Below are 17697 nucleotides of genomic sequence, written 5' to 3'. Positions count from 1 at the left end.
ACCTATGTCTCTGCAGTCACAGTAACTCAGTTTGTGATTTGATCTGAATTACACATATAGATTGTAACAAAGATAAGACTCCTGACATTCACTCCATTGCACTGTCCCCAAGGCTTTCACTTGCCAGGTGGTGAGATCTTGTAGCGGTCAGTTTTATATATGTATCTATACCCTCGTATACCTCGTAAGGCCCTCCGATTATTACCCGCTGCTGGTTGTACAGGTGGGCAGTGATGAGATTACACATAGAAGTCCTAAAGCAATGAAGAGGAACTTCAGGGCACTGGGGCGATTAGTCGCATGATCGGGAGCACAGGTAGTGTTTTCCTCAATCCCGTCAGTGGCAGTTAAGAGTGCTGAAAGGAATGGGAAAACTCACCTGATTAACAGGTGGCTCAGAGGCTGGTGCCATCGGTGGAATTTTGGGTTTTTTGATCATGGGGAGGTTTACATGGCACCGGGCCTGCTGGCGGCTGATGCAGATAGGCTGTCTCCAAGGGGGAAAAGGATTCTCACCCATGAGTTGGCGGGACTCATTGAGAGGGCTTTAAACTAGGTTTGAAGGGGGAAGGGGATATAAACGGGCCCGCTAGTGAGGAGCCCAGGGGCGGCATGGCAACGTTGGGGGCGAAATCAATAGCCCGGCTCAAGTGCATCTACACCAATGCACGTAGCATGGGCAACAAACAGGAGGAGCTGGAAGCCCTTGTGCAGCAGGATGGCTATGACATAGTCGCCATCACAGAAACGTGGTGGGACGACTCTCATGACTGGAGTGCTGCACTGGAGGGCTATCAGCTCTTCAGAAGGGATAGGCAGGGAAGGAGAGGTGGTGGAGTGGCTCTGTATGTTAGGGAGTGTTTTGACTGTATAGAGCTTGACAGTGGTGATGACAAGGTAGAGTGCTTATGGGTAAGGATGAGGGGAAAGGCCAGCAAGGCGGATGTCCTGTTGGGAGTCTGCTATAGACCACCCAACCAGGATGTAGAGGTAGATGAAGTGTTCTATAAGTGGCTGGCAGAAGTCTCGCAATTGATAGCCCTTGTTCTCATGGGGGACTTCAACTTGCCGGACATCTGCTGGAAATACAACACAGCAGAGAGGCAACAGTCTCAAAAGTTCCTAGAGTGTGTGGAGGATAACTTTCTGACGCAGCTGGTAAGCGAGCCTATCAGGGGAGGTGCCTCGTTTGACCTGCTGTTTACTAACAGAGAAGGGCTTGTGGGAGATGTCATGATCGGAGGCCGTCTTGGGCTTAGTGACCACGACATGATAAAGTTCTCAATTTTGGGTGATGCTAAGCGGAGGGGCACCAAAACTGTTACCATGGACTTCCGGAGGGCAGACTTTGCCCTCTTCAGGACCCTGGTTGGGAGAGTCCCTTGGGAGCAGTCCTGAAAGACAAAGGGGTCCAGGAAGGCTGGGCCTTCTTCAAGAAGGAAGTCTTAAGGGCACAGGAGCAGGCTGTCCCCGCGTGCCGTAAGACCAGCCGGCGGGGAAAACAACCGGCCTGGCTGAATAGGGAGCTTTTGTGGGGACTCAGGGAAAAAAGGAGAGTCTACTGCCTTTGGAAGAAGGGGCAGGCAACTCAGGAGGAGTACAGGGACCTTGTTAGATCATGCAGGGAGGAAATTAGGAAAGCAAAAGCCCAGCAAGAACTCAATCTGGCCACTGTTGTAAAAGATAATAAAAAATGCTTTTATAAATACATCAGCAATAAAAGGAGAGCCAAGGAGGATCTCCATCCCTTGCTGGATGTGGGGGGGAACATTGTCACTGAGGACAAGGAAAAGGCTGAGGTACTTAACGCCTTCTTTGCCTCTGTGTTTAACAGCCAGACCGGTCATCCCCAGGGTACTCAGGCCCCTGAGCTAGAGGATAGGGATGGGGGGCAGAATGGAGCCTTCTTAGTCCAGGAGGAAGCAGTTAAGGACCTGCTACGCCACCTGGATGCTCACAAGTCTATGGGGACAGATGGGATCCACCCAGGAGTACTGAGGGAGCTGGCAGAGGAGCTTGCCAAGCCACTTTCCATCATCTATCAACAGTCCTGGTTAACAGGGGAGGTCCCTGATGACTGGAGGCTTGCCAACGTGACGCCCATCTACAAGAAGGGCCGGAAGGAGGACCCGGGGAACTACAAGCCTGTCAGCCTGACCTCGGTGCCAGGAAAGATTATGGAGAGGTTCATATTGAGTGAACTCAACAGGCAAGTGCAGGTCAACCAGGGGATCAGGCCCAACCAGCATGGGTTTATGAAAGGCAGGTCCTGCTTGACCAACCTCATCTCCTTTTATGACCTGGTGACCCGCCTGGTAGATGATGGAAAGGCTGTGGATGTCATTTACCTGGACTTTAGCAAAGCTTTTGACACACATATTTCTCCCATAATATTCTCCTTGGGAAGCTGGCAGCTCATGGCTTGGATGGGCGTAGTCTTCGCTGGGTAAAAAACTGGTTGGGTGGCCGAGTCCAGAGAGTTGTGGTAAATGGAGTTAAGTCCAGTTGGCGGCCGGTCACGAGTGGTGTTCCCCAGGGCTCTGTTTTGGGGCCAGCCTTGTTTAATATCTTTATTGACGATCTGGATGAGGGGATTGAGTGCACCCTCAGTAGGTTTGCAGATGACACCAAGTTGGGCGGGAGTGTCAATCTGCTCGAGTTTAGAATGGCCCTGCAGAGGGACCTGGACAGGCTGGATTGATGGGCCGAGGCGAACTGTATGAGGTTTAACAAGGCCAAGTGCCGGGTCCTGCACTTCGGTCACAACAACCCCATGCAGCACTACAGGCTTGGGGAAGAGTGGCTGGAAAGCTGCCTGGCCGAAAAGGACCTGGGGGTGTTGGTAGACAGCCGGTTGAACATGAGCCAGCAGTGTGCCCATGTGGCCAAGAGGGCCAACAGCATCCTGGCTTGTGTCAGGAATAGTGTGGCCAGCAGGAGCAGGGAGGTGATTGTCCCCCTGTACTCGGCGCTGGTGAGGCCGCACCTGGAATACTGTGTCCAGTTTTGGGCCCCTCACTACAAGAAAGACATTGAGGTGCTGGAGCGTGTTCAGAGAAGGGCAACAAGGCTGGTGAAGGGTCTAGAGCACAGGCCTTATGAAGAGCGGCTGAGGGAACTGGGGTTGTTTAGTCTGGAGAAGAGGAGGCTGAGGGGAGACCTTATCACTCTCTACAACTACCTGAAAGGAGGTTGTAGTGAGGTGGGTGTTGGTCTCTTCTCCCATGTAGCTAGCGATAAGATGAGAGGAAATGGGCTCAAGCTGCGCCAGGGGAGGTTTAGACTGGAAATTAGGAGAAATTTCTTCACGGAAAGGGTAGTCAAGCATTGGAACAGGCTGCCCAGAGAGGTGGTGGAGTCACCATCCCTGGAAGTGTTCAAAAAATGGGTAGATGTGGCACTTTGGGACATGGTTTAGTCTAGTCTACCCTTGATTGGTTTAGTGTGGATCATCCCTCCAAGTGAATCCCAACACCTCTCATGCTCACAGGTAAGAAGTCTGTGAAATACATACAAGAAGAGTTCATGTTGTCTCATCATATAAGATGATGGGATAGCTACCACAGTATACTGTGAGCCTGACAAGAAGCAATATGGGTACAACTGACTGCTCCAAGAGATTCTGAGGTTTTAACACGGTTGGTCAGATGAGCCAATCCATACCATTTGGCACAGGCAGCATGGATCATTCTCTGGGATCACCAACAGAAATATATAGCCTGTGTAGCTGACCTGACCAGAAACAAGCTCCTACCTCTGGTCTAGGCAAGCATCTACCATTTCTCAGCATCCTCAGTAATGGATCTCCTCCAGGGCAAGGAATCTATCACCTAGTTTTCTATCACCAGAAAACACAAGAGGGACCCAAATTAGCCAGAAACCTTAAACTGTTGTCTCAGATGCTTAAACTGTTGTCTCAGATGCATAAATATCAGGGTAAGACAGGCTGGCTGCTCTAGATATCCAGAGACAGATCAGTCCTATGTCATGATGATAATGAACATTCAGCTAGAGTATCAAACACTACACTTCTGGTGGCTGGTCCAACAAATAACTTATCCCAGATCACCCAACACATTACTGGTTAAAGCATTTGCCTATTAGGCAAAGCAAAGACTTGATCCCAGGCAGGTCATACAAAAAACATCTGAATTTTGGCTACTAAGCTACCAATTTTTCTAAATACGTGTATGTATCGGGTGTAGGTGGCAAGATTTTGGTAGCGGAAGGTGCTGCAGGGGTGGAGTCTGAGTTCTGGGGGAAGAGACCAGGGACTGCCTCATGCTGGACACAGCCAGTTCCATAGCAGACCCACTGCAGGACACAGCTGAGCCCATCAGCCATGCTGCTGGTGCGTCTTGGAAAACATATTTAAGAAAGGGCAAAACACCACATGGTAGAGAGAGGAGTGAGGAGAAAAAGTGTGAGAAACAGGCCTATGAGAACAAAGGTGAGAGAAGAAATGGAAGAAGGAGCTGCTCCAGGGCTTGGAGCAGAGATTCCCCTGCAGCCTGTGGAGAGACCACAGCAGAGCAGTTATTTCCCTGCAGCCCACAGAGAGGACCATGCCAGAGCAGATATCCACACTGTAGACCATGGAGGACTCCACACTGGAGCATGTGGACATTTTCTGAAAGTACTATGGCTGCTTTAGAGAGCCCATGCTGGAGCAGGTTTATCCTGAAGGGCTGCAGCCCATGGGGAGGACCCACTCTGTGGCAGGGGAAAAGTATGAGAACAAAAGAGTGGCAGAGAAGAGCTGTTATGGACTGACCATAACCCCCATCCCTGCCCCCCTGCACCGCTCAGGGCAGAGGGGAAGTAGGGGAGCTGGGAATGAAGGAGTGAAGTTGAGCCCAGGAAAAAGAAGTGAGGGAAAGGTGTTATTTCAATTTTGTCTTTGTTTCTTACCAAATCTATTTTAATTGGCAATGAATTAAATTAATTTCCCTAAGCTGAGTCTGTTTTGCCCATGATAGTAACTGTAAGTAATCTCCCTGTCCTTATTTCAACCCATGAGCTTTATCATCTTATTTTCACCCTCATCCTGTTCAGGAAAGGGGAGTGAGAGAGAGGCTAGGTGGGCGACCGAAGTCATCCCACCACAACGTATATGTCCTCCATCCTCCATTTGTGAAAACAACAGGTCAAGGTAATTTTGAGACTCCACTTTGGAAGGTTGGTTTGAGCTGTGTTTTCAACCTGCACATTATCTGTGATGCAGCATCAGCCCATAGAGAGTTCTTCACGCAGTCACAGGCAAAATCTTCAGTGCTTTCTGTGCTTCACAGCAGATGAGTGGTTGTTTCAAGCATGTCTTTGCTGAATAACTGGTGCCTAGGAGAGGGGGAGTAAGACCTGAATATCCGGGTGGAGATGACAAGAAATGAAACATGAAAAAAACATGATTAAGGGCTAAAATTTCAAGAATTCTCCAGCTCCACAGTTGGGGCCAGACCTTTGGAAAAGTTCAGCTCCAAACCAAGTAGTGAGACCTGAAACAGTCCTCAAAACCCAGCAGCCACTACTGAGGCGCTTCGTAAGTGCAGGGATCTGCTTGTGCCAAACTTAGAGGAGCTGGACCCATTTTGAGCTCTGATGTGGCAAACTTTACAAGGCAAGCGGGGTGAAGAAAAAAAAAGAAAAGAGTATCCACAGCAACAACATGCAATTATAGACTTAAAATAAGTGTGAAGCTTCATGGCTCAAGTGCAACACATTTTGGAAAAATAATGATTATATTCTCTGCCTTAAGTAGGGCATTAACTTGCAGGAAGAGCAAGCACTGTTTTGGAGGTTTATGGCTAGGACATATGTCTAAATTAATTGTGGCTCAGAGTGAATTTATGCTAAGTTTATTTAAAATAAGATATATGGGCAAGTGGCAGCCAGGGTCTGGCTGAAAAGTGAAATTATTTGTGGAGACAGTCTATTGTATTGCAGCAAAAGAGAATTCCATCTTCTATTAATAGTGGCCAGTGGGAATTCATGCTGAGACTTTTACTTCACTGACATATCCATTTCATTAAAAGTTTCTTCATCCACATCCTTTCTTCAGTTTTCATAGTAACTCTTGAGAGTTTGTGTAAGCGAGCAGAAGGATTCTCTGGAAAGGATCCAGCTACTACTGATTTTGAAGGAGGGATTCTCAAGTACTTCAGATGAGATCTACAATTCATCATTATAATAAATATAGCATGGCTTTACACAACCTTGGGAGCGGCTCTTGGGAGGGAGAAGAGGGGCCCAGGGTTGCCACTGGAAGGCTCTGCCCAGGTGCTCGGGTCAGGCTGAGAAGATACACTTGGTGAACAAAGACCCAGCTTGGGGTGCATCCCCATTCATCTTCCAGGTGGGGAATAATCTGGCGTGTGGCAAACCCTCTTCACTCTACCCAACCCAGCCACTTGGCTCCCTCTCCAGTTAGTCTTGAGGGCAAGCAGCTGACACTCCTCTATCCAAGGCAGGTGGCCTCTCCTATGGAAATGAGCCAATTAAAGGAGAGTATAGAGGGGCACAATCGGCCAGCTTCTTAAGCTGTGGCTCAGCTATAGAATTGAAGATAGAGAGGTGATGAACAGGAGAATTTTCAGCTGCATAATTTTTGACCCAGTACATTAGTAGCATGGGTTAAAACAGAGGAGGGGATTTTGGCATGTGAATCTTTTTCCTTTCTTTGAGTCACAAGTGCCAAGAAACAAATTGAGAAGTGTGAAGTAACAGAGCAGTGTTTTTTTCTGTACATCTTTTTAACACTACTAATGAAGGGCTTTCCACATTATGGCCTGTGTCTATTTCAGCACTGATTTTGTATCTGCTTACAGGATTAGAAAGATGAAGTGTTAATTAGAGCACTAAGAATTAATAACTGCTACTTCTGCAATGCACATTTTTCTTAATCTTGTCTTTAATTCCAGTGGAGATTGGTCTATGTTACAAAGCACAGAGTTTGCCAAAGGCTACTAAATACGCAATAGAAGGTGCTGGGTATTAGTTTTCTTGTATATACTGAATAGGCATCATCCATTAGGCTAAAGAAGGAATTACAGGGATGGTAGGAAAAAGCATGCTTTCTTTCTGAAGAAAACAAAAAGCTGTGTCTTCATTGTTCTGTTGGAAGCACTGTTAGCCCAAACTTCCCCCTTTTTACATTTTTGTATCTGTTAACTTCTAACTTGAGCATTGTAATATGTACAACACATTGTTAATTCAAAGTATATTCAAATACTACTGAAATGATAAATATAAAGTATGGTAAAGTGAGAACTAGGAACATGTGAAAATGGCAAATAGAGAAAAATTGGCCACTGCCTCTTTACTGACTGTTGACTGGGGAAATCACAGTCCTGTTCATTAGTGGGATAGTTTCCTTCTGTTTTCATGTTAAAGCTTGGTTGTAACATACTGATAGTCATATATTTGCAAATAAGCTTAGAACTATTTGGTTGCTTGAGGGGAACACATAACAAATCAGCTCAATACGGCAGTTGTTCATGTGTAAAACATGGCCAGGATCTTTTCCAGAACGGAAAGGCTTAGAGGAAGGTTTTCATTTCCAGCCAAAAAGGATTCAATTTGCATACAGGTGTTACAGGGCTTCTCCCTGAATTCATGGATCACTGCTAGTTTCAGATGTCAGGACACAAAGACGGGTCAAAGGCACTGTGAGATGACTTGCAACTAGTCAAAGGAGTTTGAGGTCAAGGCTGCTAATATCAGAGCTCTTGTTTTCCACCAAGTGACACCAGATGTACCAGGATCTCACTCAATTACTTAACTTCCCACTCCAACTAAAGGAGCAGGTTGGGTTCTGCATAAGGGAGCTGACTACAGTATTTTTTATTTTATTCTAGCATAAAGTAGCCTCCCATCTCTTCGGTGGAGGATGGGATCCACTTGCTCAAAAGCACAGAGCAAGGATCATCCATTAGGATCAAGCAGGATCTGCAAGGAGGGGAGGTAGAGCATGGTCCTTCTCTATGCTATCTGCAGAAGCTTTCAAGCAGTATTCCTTCCATGCACAGAGACAGTTGCACAATCCTCTCCAAGGCAGCTACAGCCTCAAAACCGGTTCCCTGTTTCACTGAGAAAGGCAGTTAACCTTTCTGTTTTGTTTCCCATCTTCTGGAGCCTGAGTGGGTTAAAGAAGGTGTAGGCCCAGCCATGACAAATCTGTTGTTCTCTTTCCAGCCTTGTAGGGAATTATTAGATGTGTTTCCTGGGCTTGCATTTGATGCGGAGGTACCTTGTGCAAGAGAAGCCAGGGTCTGCAGAAGGCCTGAGCTACTTTGAGCAGCAAACTCCCATGCATGTGGGCCTGGTTTTCAGAAGACCCTCCCAGGATTTTGTTAAGATTGTGAAGGAGCTGCAATGAGTCAAATTACTCTGTCCTCATGTAATGAAATGATCAGGGATGAAGTCTAAGATCCCTAAAGAGCTTTCCTTCCTCAGACCTCCTACTGTGTGTGACCAGAGCCAATCTTCTCTCTGTTAAATCAGTTCTTAGTAGATAATTCCCAGAGAATTACTGATGCTTAATAAATTCTCAGATCTGCCTGTTGAAAACAGTTTAGCATTAAGAGGGCTCTCTGCTGAAAACTATCTGAAAGCCATCTTGAGTATAAGAAAAACCCTTCTCCAGAAGTCTTTAGAGAGGACCCGGGAGGAGACAGAATGGGAGCAAATACTGCAGCAATGATCACTGATAAATATACCGGTAGACTGTGGATGTAACAGGCCACCTTTTAGAAATGAGTGGGACTGCCTTACAGAAATCCTATTTTAGCCCATGTGTGCTACATATTTCAGGAGATTAGACATTTGATGTCTCTTCCTGCCCTCAGACACCAAACGGTGCATGACCACAGACTACGGCCTCTTCATTCTTCCTCCCAGAAGAAACCCTTGTCAGTGTCAAATACGTTATTCTGCACAACAAAAACCACAGAAACACATTTTTCAAAGCCGAGCCCTACCCTAATTCTGTACTATGTAAAATTATCATAAGCCAGCTGGTGAAGAAAGCCTTTAGCGGTATATACCTAATGTCTGTAGCTTGCTAGCAGTGGAACACAGACCTACCATACCTGGTACCAGCCTGATGTGGCTTTCCTGGAGAATGTGTATTTTAACAAACTGTGCTTTACTAATTGTACTTGAGAGGACAAGGAGTGATGGTTTTAAACTGAAGAAGAATAGATTTAGACTAGAGATAAGGAAAAAATTTTTTACAATGAGGGTGGTGAAACACTGGAGCAGGTTGCCCAGAGAAGTAGTGGAGGCCCCATCCCTGGCAACATTGAAGGTCAGGTTGGCTGGGGCTCTGAGCAACCTGATCTGGTTAAAGCTGTCCCTGCTCACTGCAGGGGTGTTGCGCTAGATGGCCTCTAAAGGTCCCTTCCAACCCAAAGCATTCTAGGATTCTAGGATTCTACTTCAAGAAGGGATCAGCAAGAAAAAGGGATTGCAGCCGATTTCACTAGCGTATTATTCCCCTGGATTTTTGTCATAATACCTATAACTGACTTATCAAGGCTTTTATTTTACATTTCTAGAGAATATCTTTTGCTTTTTTTCCACGTTTTTATATACAAGCTCGGTCTCTTCTCACACGTCTTTCACCAGCACTTACATTCACACGGCATTTCAGTCATGCAACTCAAGCATCTTCTGTTAAGCATAATTCTCGCCTCAGACAAAAGAGCAGGCGGGTGTTTTGCTGCGGGCCACAGCAGCACCCCTCCCTCCTTCCCTCCCTCCCCCCCGCCCCCCTCGGGCACGACGCGTCGGTTCATCGCTTCACCACCAGAGGGAGCTGCCTGAATGCCTGTGACAGCTCTTTATGCCCAATTTAACCCAAAGTAAGTAAATAAACATTCCACCCTTGAAATCTTGTTCTTTAGAAAAGGGGATGCAGTTGTGACAGGCGTAAAGGGGAGTTATGGAAAGACTGTTATGCAGTGCAACGCCTCAAATCTTTGCTCCGCTTCGTTCTAGTCTCATCCAATCTTGTACAGTCTGGTACAACAGTACAAAATAAGCTTTGTTGATTTAATCAAACAAAGAGGTCTTGAATTAGGGTGTTTATGCCAGCTATTGAGATCCACAGTATGACTCTGATGGACTGAGACTTGAGAAGAAAAGGCAAACTAGATTTTTATAGCTAACTAAAACCACTCAGTGATACACGATACTGCCTAGGATAGACCATAATATTTCTTACAAAATTAGTGTCCATTAGTACTAATTCTAAGGCTCTGTCTCTTTAAAAACAGAACTTCTGCTTTAACACTGATTCATCTTTAGGTTGTCTTCTCTTTTTTGTAGTGATTTCTATCCCAGTTCTGCTCTGCTTTCCAACACCACCTTTTGTTTACAACAGAGGGTCTCTGCTTTCCCCCCCAATTATGTCCGATGCCTTTCCATCACGCATATTTTTATGTGTCCTGACGCATACGTTGCAATGCATGGCAATGCAGAAACGTGCATCTGCATTTCCTATTAAATGAGGGGTTCAAAGCTATTCTTGGGTCCAGACTTGTCTTCTCCTCTTCAGACTGGAGCAGAGCTCTAAGATTCTCTGGAAGGCAAAAGCCAAAGTAAGCTCTTCAACCTAACCCCCAGCTTCTGATCCATCAGCTCTAGACAGATTGGGCATTGGAAAGCTCAAGTATGATCTTGCCTAATTCTGGGACTGGCTTTTCTTAAGTACTGCATGCATTCACAGAGCTAGAGCTGAGCTACACTCAGACACAGGAAGGCACAGCAGGCCTGGTGCAGAATTTGCTGCGCTAGAGGTCTGATGCACATTATCCTATGGGATAGACAAAGCCAGAACTCCGCACTGACTAAACCTGGAAATGTCATCCCCTAGCAATCAAAGTAAAAATAACTTTATCTATGGATTTTATCATGGAGCTTCCAGAGGCCTGACTTGTTTTCACAGCATTGGGGTTTGTCAGTCCTAGTCACAGGTAACTCCTCATCCGATCACCAAAACTCAAAGTAGAACACAGCCCTCACACAGTGTCAGTGTATGACACTTCTAGTCATACGCAGTTTACTTAATAATGAGAAACCTACATTAATATGTCTACATGAAATGCTGTGCTATCAAGCTAGTCAGTGAAGAAATAGTCAATGCAGTCAGTGGCGCCTAGAGAGAGTTTTGTTTCACCCTACAGTAGTAGCTTACATTTGGTATCACCTAAACTCGTGTGTCTTGGTCTCATGAGCCTTAGACTGTGAGCAGAATTCCTCTCTCCTCCCTCAGTGCTTTAAAAAGGATAACTTTCAGGAACATCAGTTGAGATAATTACAGTGTCAGAGAGATGCAGAACCCAAGCCAGCCTCTGGAGTTTCACCTCCATTTTGCCACTTCATTCCAGTCTACTCCCAAATGGAGTACAGGGCTTATTTTTCCTCTTTCCCTAATAACCAAAATATCCTCATTATTTGAATACAGCAAATAAACAGATGGAGCATGGGCCTGAATTGCGTTCTTTGCCAGAACTGGGCAAACATTTGTGATGTAGGATGAGGTTATCCTGCTCAGGAGGTGAGCACAGGTAACACATTTGTTTTCCCCACATGAACAACCATCTGTTGAAGACGATAAACAGGTGAAGTACATAGGACCTCCATTGTTCTAGAAAGTCAGATCTTCTTCCTCTGTATACAGCGTCTACTTTTTCAGAAGTGCATTTCAGACTAATCTATTTGCACTCACACTCTGGCAAGCCAGGAAAGTGAGAACATCTTGTTTTACCAGTGAAGAAGTAGTTTCTACTTCACAGAAGAGGAATAACAACATTCCTGATACTGGCCAGCAAAGCCAGAGAGCTCACAGACCTTCACCTTCTTGCTGCCCTCCTGGTTTTGAGGGGAGCCAGATCAGAGGAGTATCTCCCTTCTCAATGGAGGTACAGTGCGATGTTTTCCTCACTAAGATTTTACCTCCTGGCCCATTAGAGAGCAGGAAAACAGTAAGCTGGAGCTGAGAAGGGCACCCAGCAGAGCTTGAATGTGCAGGCTGTTTTCCTCTCTGAAAAGGTGGCTTGCAGGCCGACATACAGACCTCCTTCCACTGCTGTATGGCAGTGAGGGATTCATCCTGGGCAGAAGTCAGGCCACGGCTTTTCTATTACTGCTTTCTCCTAGGTGTGCTTTCAGCAAAGGGCAGTTCTACAGTGCTTTGGAGGGTCCAACCACTGAAGGCTACATGCGGCTGCCATTCTGGGGCAATGTGAGAGTCTCTGTATAGTGAAGGAATGTGTCCCAGAGACCTCTCAGAAAACATTTGGCATAGTCTAGGTCTTAATCAACTCCAGAATGGAAAAAGCAGCACAAGTCAAATGTCTCTTAATGCCTGCAAATACCTAAATTCAAGTCCAATTATACAAGGAGGGAAAAGTAAAGAGCACTTTTTTTCTCAGGCTCCAGAGCCAAGATCTGGGTGTATTTGAAGTCATCCTACAAGGAAGAAAAGAAAAGGCTGAAGCTTACTGTGACCTAAATAAAGCAAAAGAATTAGGTCCTTGTGATCAAAGGGTTGAATGATGCATATACACATCTCCCTAAATAATGGAGTGGGTGGGGGAAATGACATGTCATTATTCCTCTGAAATAAAGTGAATTACCTGCTCTGAAAAGAGGAGTTAATCTGTTTTTACACAGTGAAGAATAATGCCACACTATTTCTTCTAAAATTAGCAGCTGACAGGCTGAGACTTCAGTGCTCATAGCATCTGGCTCTCTGGCACCACACTGTACTTACCACAACGAAGCTTTCCTTTACCAGTTTTATATGGTTTGGTGGGGAACAGTCACTGCCACAAAGGCCTACATCCACTGAGCTCCAGAACAGCACTAGGTACCTCTCCAGGTACTCTAAGGTACCTCAGAGTCTCTTTCTTTCTTTCTAGAGAAGCAATGTGCAGAAAACCTGATACTGACATTTCAAAAAAGCTGCAGAACTTTGAACAGACTCAAAGTCCTCTTTCGGTGGCTTAATCATACAGGAAAGATCTTTCCATCCAGCTGTACACTTCATTAGTTGTCTTCCAAACCAGAGGCAAGCGTGTGACAATCTCATCCTAAAATTCTGCATTTTGACATTTCCAGTGTCCAAGGCAGGCAGCGAAAGAGTGAATTCTGAAAGCTGAAGTCAGACTCATCTAAGTAAATAAGGGGTTTCTTTTTTTCTTTTCTCAAACTCTAAGGCTTCAGATACTGAGTAACTGAGCACATAACCATAGTAATGGCTGAACAATTTATCTTGAAAAGATAATGGCTATATTTTATCACATGAATGCATAGGAACAGCACAGAGATTTCTCCTCAAAACTCCTCTCCTGAGGAATTCCCCTCTGTTTGCTGTTCATGTTTACAGTGATAGTATGAAGGGCTCAGCATTCATAAAGAGGCTTGGGAGATTGAAAATCTGAGAAGTCATTTCCATCAGACTTGGGAGACCAAAATCACAGAGCTTATTTACTCCCTAGAGAGTTTGCAATTAAATACCATTTCAGTGGAACAACCAAACTTCCCTGACTCTCCTTTATCGATTCAGGGCCATATTGATGTCCAAGTAGCATGCAGAGAATTCCCTAGCAGCAGGTTAGAAAGGAAGTATAAGTTAAACTTTCTCTCCCCCACGCATCTGAGGGAAGTGGTCAGATGATATTTTCTCTTTGTTTAAATATTAAAACTTCATTTTTGTTGATGTTTTTTCCTTGACTATGATGACACAGAGAATATGAAAGATAATAAATCCAGTCACCAAAACCACTTATCACCATTTGACCTTTCCCATCACTGGTTTGGCTTAGGCAGTTTAAAGTCCATCACTTTTTATGTTTGTATTTATCTTCTTTCATTCAAGTGAGGGACAAGAGCTTCCTCTGTCTTGGGAGAACCAAGAAAAGCCACATTGCCCTCTGTGCTTGCTGTCCTGACTGCCAGGCTCCACAGCAGCACACTGTTGGTTTTTTTTTTTTTCCTTGAAGGGTAGGAGGTTGTCCTGTTGTCCACCCAAGAAAAGGATTTTGTAATAATTGAAGAGCTCCTTGGAAAAAAGCAAGAAGAACTTATTGGAAGAAGTTGCTTCCTCAAGAGAGGTTGGCCTGTTCAGAAAGTCATGTCAGCTAATGAGTTGGAGTTGCGGGCCTGAAAGAGGTAAACACATCAAAGCCATGCCTTCAACTCCCCGTATTCATAGGGTCTTGCACTGGATAAAGGCCCTGTGTCTTCTCCATCTTATCTAACAATGACTCCATGATAACACCACAGGGTTGAGCACCTACTGGTCTCAAGCCAGGAAGGCAAGGCCTCAGGGGAAAGCCCCATCTTCTCGAGGCTTCAGCAGCCCTCAGAGAGACGAGGAGAGATGAGCTGGGTTGAACTAGGGAGGTTTCTGAGACAGCCTCTCCCTCTGAGAAGGCAAAGCTGTCAGGACATGCTGCTCAAGAAGCAGCATCCAAGCAACAGGGTTGTCTATACTTGAAGGCACTATTTCAGACAACAGGTGACTCAGGTAAACTTGTTCTCTGGGAAAGTAGAATCTGGGTATCTAGCTCAGCAGTTTTCATTTCTGGTTTCTTAAAGGCAGAGCTGGTAACCCAGTTGCAGAAAAAAAATGGCTGCGTTTATCACTGTATCTTCCCTGACAGTAACTTATATTTAAGATTTATTCACACATCTTTTGCAACTGACTTGAATCTTCTTCTTCTGTACGGAGCCTGGTGAAGTTCTACAGACTTTTCTTGATCCTTCTTTGTTAACAGCAAAAATTACAGTCAAGACTGTCTTCAGTTTTTCTTCTTCTACTGTGTAAATAGTGTGTAAATTACATCAGGCTAATGTATGGTTTTACATTCAGTTTAAATGGCTTCAACTGACCTGCAATCAGTGTTCTGCAGTACAACACTGGCAAGTGTGTAGTCTAAGGAACAGATAGATCAGCACTCCCCTACTAACTACTCCACATATTTACTTATCAACAGGAAAGCCAAACAGCTAACAAATAGCTCCATGAGTACAGATGATATATCTGTCAGCGGAGAGAAAGCAGGACTGTCCACATCAAAGTATGTAAGCCTCCTTTTTCAGCACATGGAGCTAAACTGTAATTTCTCCTAAGAGTCACCTACCAGAGGGGGACACAATTACACTGACCAAATATCTGAGGGCAACTTTCTATCACGGCCTCTTTACAAAGCACAGAATGAATAACTTTCTCAAGAAAGCAAGAAAAATGGAATAAAGCACTCTTTTAATTATATTCATAATGTTCATGATGATTTATTTGAAAATATGTTCTCATTATACTGTTATCTAAGCACAACCCATTGTAAGGCAGAAGTAGTTTGGTTCCAGCTGAATTTAAAGTCATTATTATAATTATTCTCACCAGAACAGCCATTAATCACAGAAACAATACCTGGCTTGCAGAAAATATGTGATAAGTAGCTATATTATGATTTAAAATTATTTTTCTTACATTCTTTAACTCTTACTCAAATAATTATTTTCTATGAAAATGTTTTTTGAAAAGAATAATAATAATCTTACCTTCAGATTGATGCGTGGCAAGAGGTGTCTGTGTCTCCTTGGAGTATGATACCACCTCCCGAGGTAAGAAATCAACCTGGGTAATCTTTGACACCCCTAGTTTGTGCAGTCTGCGTCTAAGATGGAATACATGACATCAAAAGGTTAGTCATGTTAAATGTAAATCAGCAGCAGGAACAAGAGTGTCTGCTTTTATGAACAGGATAAAAAAAATACTTCAGTGTTTGCTAAGATGAAACACAATACACTATGCATAAAAGTACCTAATCGCAGTGAAGAAAACTAACCTGGGAACCATTTGCCATAATAAAGTACAGTCACTGAATTCTAAGACCACACTGCTGAGAGGTTCTGTAAATGGGAGAGAGAAATGACCTGCTTGTGCCCCTCATAACATGCACAACATTCTCTTTCATACCATCATTATTACAATGTTCTGCCTGCTCAAAAGAGTTAATGCTCAGCCTGAGATACACAATAGTAGAAAGGGCACAGTGGGTGTAAACCAGACTGGATTAGGACTGTCGGATGATCACCTGAGAGCAATAACAGAGCCTTTAATTTGCAAGGTGGGTAATTTCCATAAAGAAGGAGATTCTCCCTTCTGCAGGAGTCATTAGTAGTGGAATTGATGTAGGTCTATTATTAGTAGAGTCCTAATGTAAGGGTTGGAGGGGAGCTCCAAGACACAGCTGGAACAGGGCAAGTATAGCCTTCTTTTTCTACTATTTCCCTAACTTTAAATAAACCATATGAAATAAATCAGTAAAGCCAACTAACTGTAAGTGGGCAAGGGAAAAAGGAGAGGGACAGCTGAACATGATCATGAACACTTTTAGTCATACACAGTTCACTCAAGAGTGGGGGGTGGGGAAGGAAATCAATTTATTTCCTGAATATTTTTGACTGTCTGTAGGGAGGGAAGAATAAACAAACATTTACTTGCAAATGTTCTACTGGAAAAAATGCCAACTTTCAGAAGAGAAAAGAACATGCACAGAATAAACAAATCAACTGAATAAGTCCAGTTGCCTAGATCAACAAGTGCAAGCACGCTCATATGTTTATGGGAAATAAATTCATGGACATGATGTTTCGGAACTGCCATGTCATTAGAGAGAGCAATTTGGAAAAGCAGAAAATTCATACACGTTATCCATATCCTCTCTGTTTTCCAGATTGTCAGAAGAACAGAGGTCAAAGGTTTTTTGGTCTAATTCATTTACAGTGGTTTAGGTATTCAATTAAGATTGATCTCAAAGGAAATGGGAGTCTCAAAAGGAAATTGTCATCATTGGATGACACCTACTGAACTCTTCAGCTGCTTAATGCTACATCAGCTATCTATTTTTCTAATCTATCTTACTGGCAGTGTTGTTATTAAGCTGAATGCAATTAGATTCAGCAGGTAATCAGTATGAATCAGCCGTATCATGTAACAAACCACTAGAGCAGAAATAGTTGTTACAGCTCTGAGTCTTTTTTTCAAAGAGGAAAAATTAATAAGTCTCCCTCCTTACAACCATCTGTGACTTTGCCAATATGAACAACAGCTACGATTGTCTGAAAATCCTACATGGGGGCAGACAAACTTCTACAGCTTGCGATATACTTCAGCTAACAGAAGTTTTAGTAGCGTTACATTTTTGTAGATTCTTTAACTGAGGGTTTGGATGAATTCAAGCTTTAACAAATATCCCACCCCAGCAAAATACCATGTGCTTTTCCCTCCTTCAACACCAGATGTGAAATCTCTGTTGCCTACTTGATCAGTTAGACTCTCCTATGTAACCAGCCCTCTGCTGCCCCAGGCTACTGGTTCCATTTACTGAGATTCTTAAGCCTTCTGCATTGAAAGAGCTTTTTGACTGTGGTCTTGGTTAAGTATAATCTCTAATTAATTACATGTCTAATCTGGGCCTAATTAGAACCTCACCTAATTCTAACAACAGTTTCACATGAGGTCACTCTGTATCTCCTCAACTGCTTTAGGACGGGGAACATCGATCCTAACGGAGAGCTGGGTTTAAGCGCTAGTTGGGTTAGTCTCTACAAAGAGACTGCTAACCAGGAAGTGAGCTATGTCCCAGAGCACCATGCTGACAGAATGTGTGGAATTTTTCATCT

At 44.2% G+C, this 17697-nt stretch overlaps 1 protein-coding gene across 4 annotated transcripts in view; it reads right to left on the bottom strand.

Annotated features, from left to right (window-relative positions):
* The window catches only part of DYNC1I1 (dynein cytoplasmic 1 intermediate chain 1), a 180476-nt gene that overhangs the window by 136803 nt on the left and 25976 nt on the right, over window positions 1–17697 (bottom strand). For all 4 annotated transcript variants that reach the window (XM_075704604.1, XM_075704606.1, XM_075704605.1 and 1 more), the window contains one exon: window positions 15571–15686. In XM_075704604.1, coding sequence (XP_075560719.1) covers window positions 15571–15686 — 116 coding nt within the window. The remainder of the gene's footprint in view (window positions 1–15570; window positions 15687–17697) is intronic.

This window comes from Pelecanus crispus, chromosome 2 (assembly GCF_030463565.1).
Source record: "Pelecanus crispus isolate bPelCri1 chromosome 2, bPelCri1.pri, whole genome shotgun sequence".
Taxonomy (NCBI): domain Eukaryota; kingdom Metazoa; phylum Chordata; class Aves; order Pelecaniformes; family Pelecanidae; genus Pelecanus; species Pelecanus crispus.
This window is presented reverse-complemented; position numbering and strand designations above follow the sequence as displayed.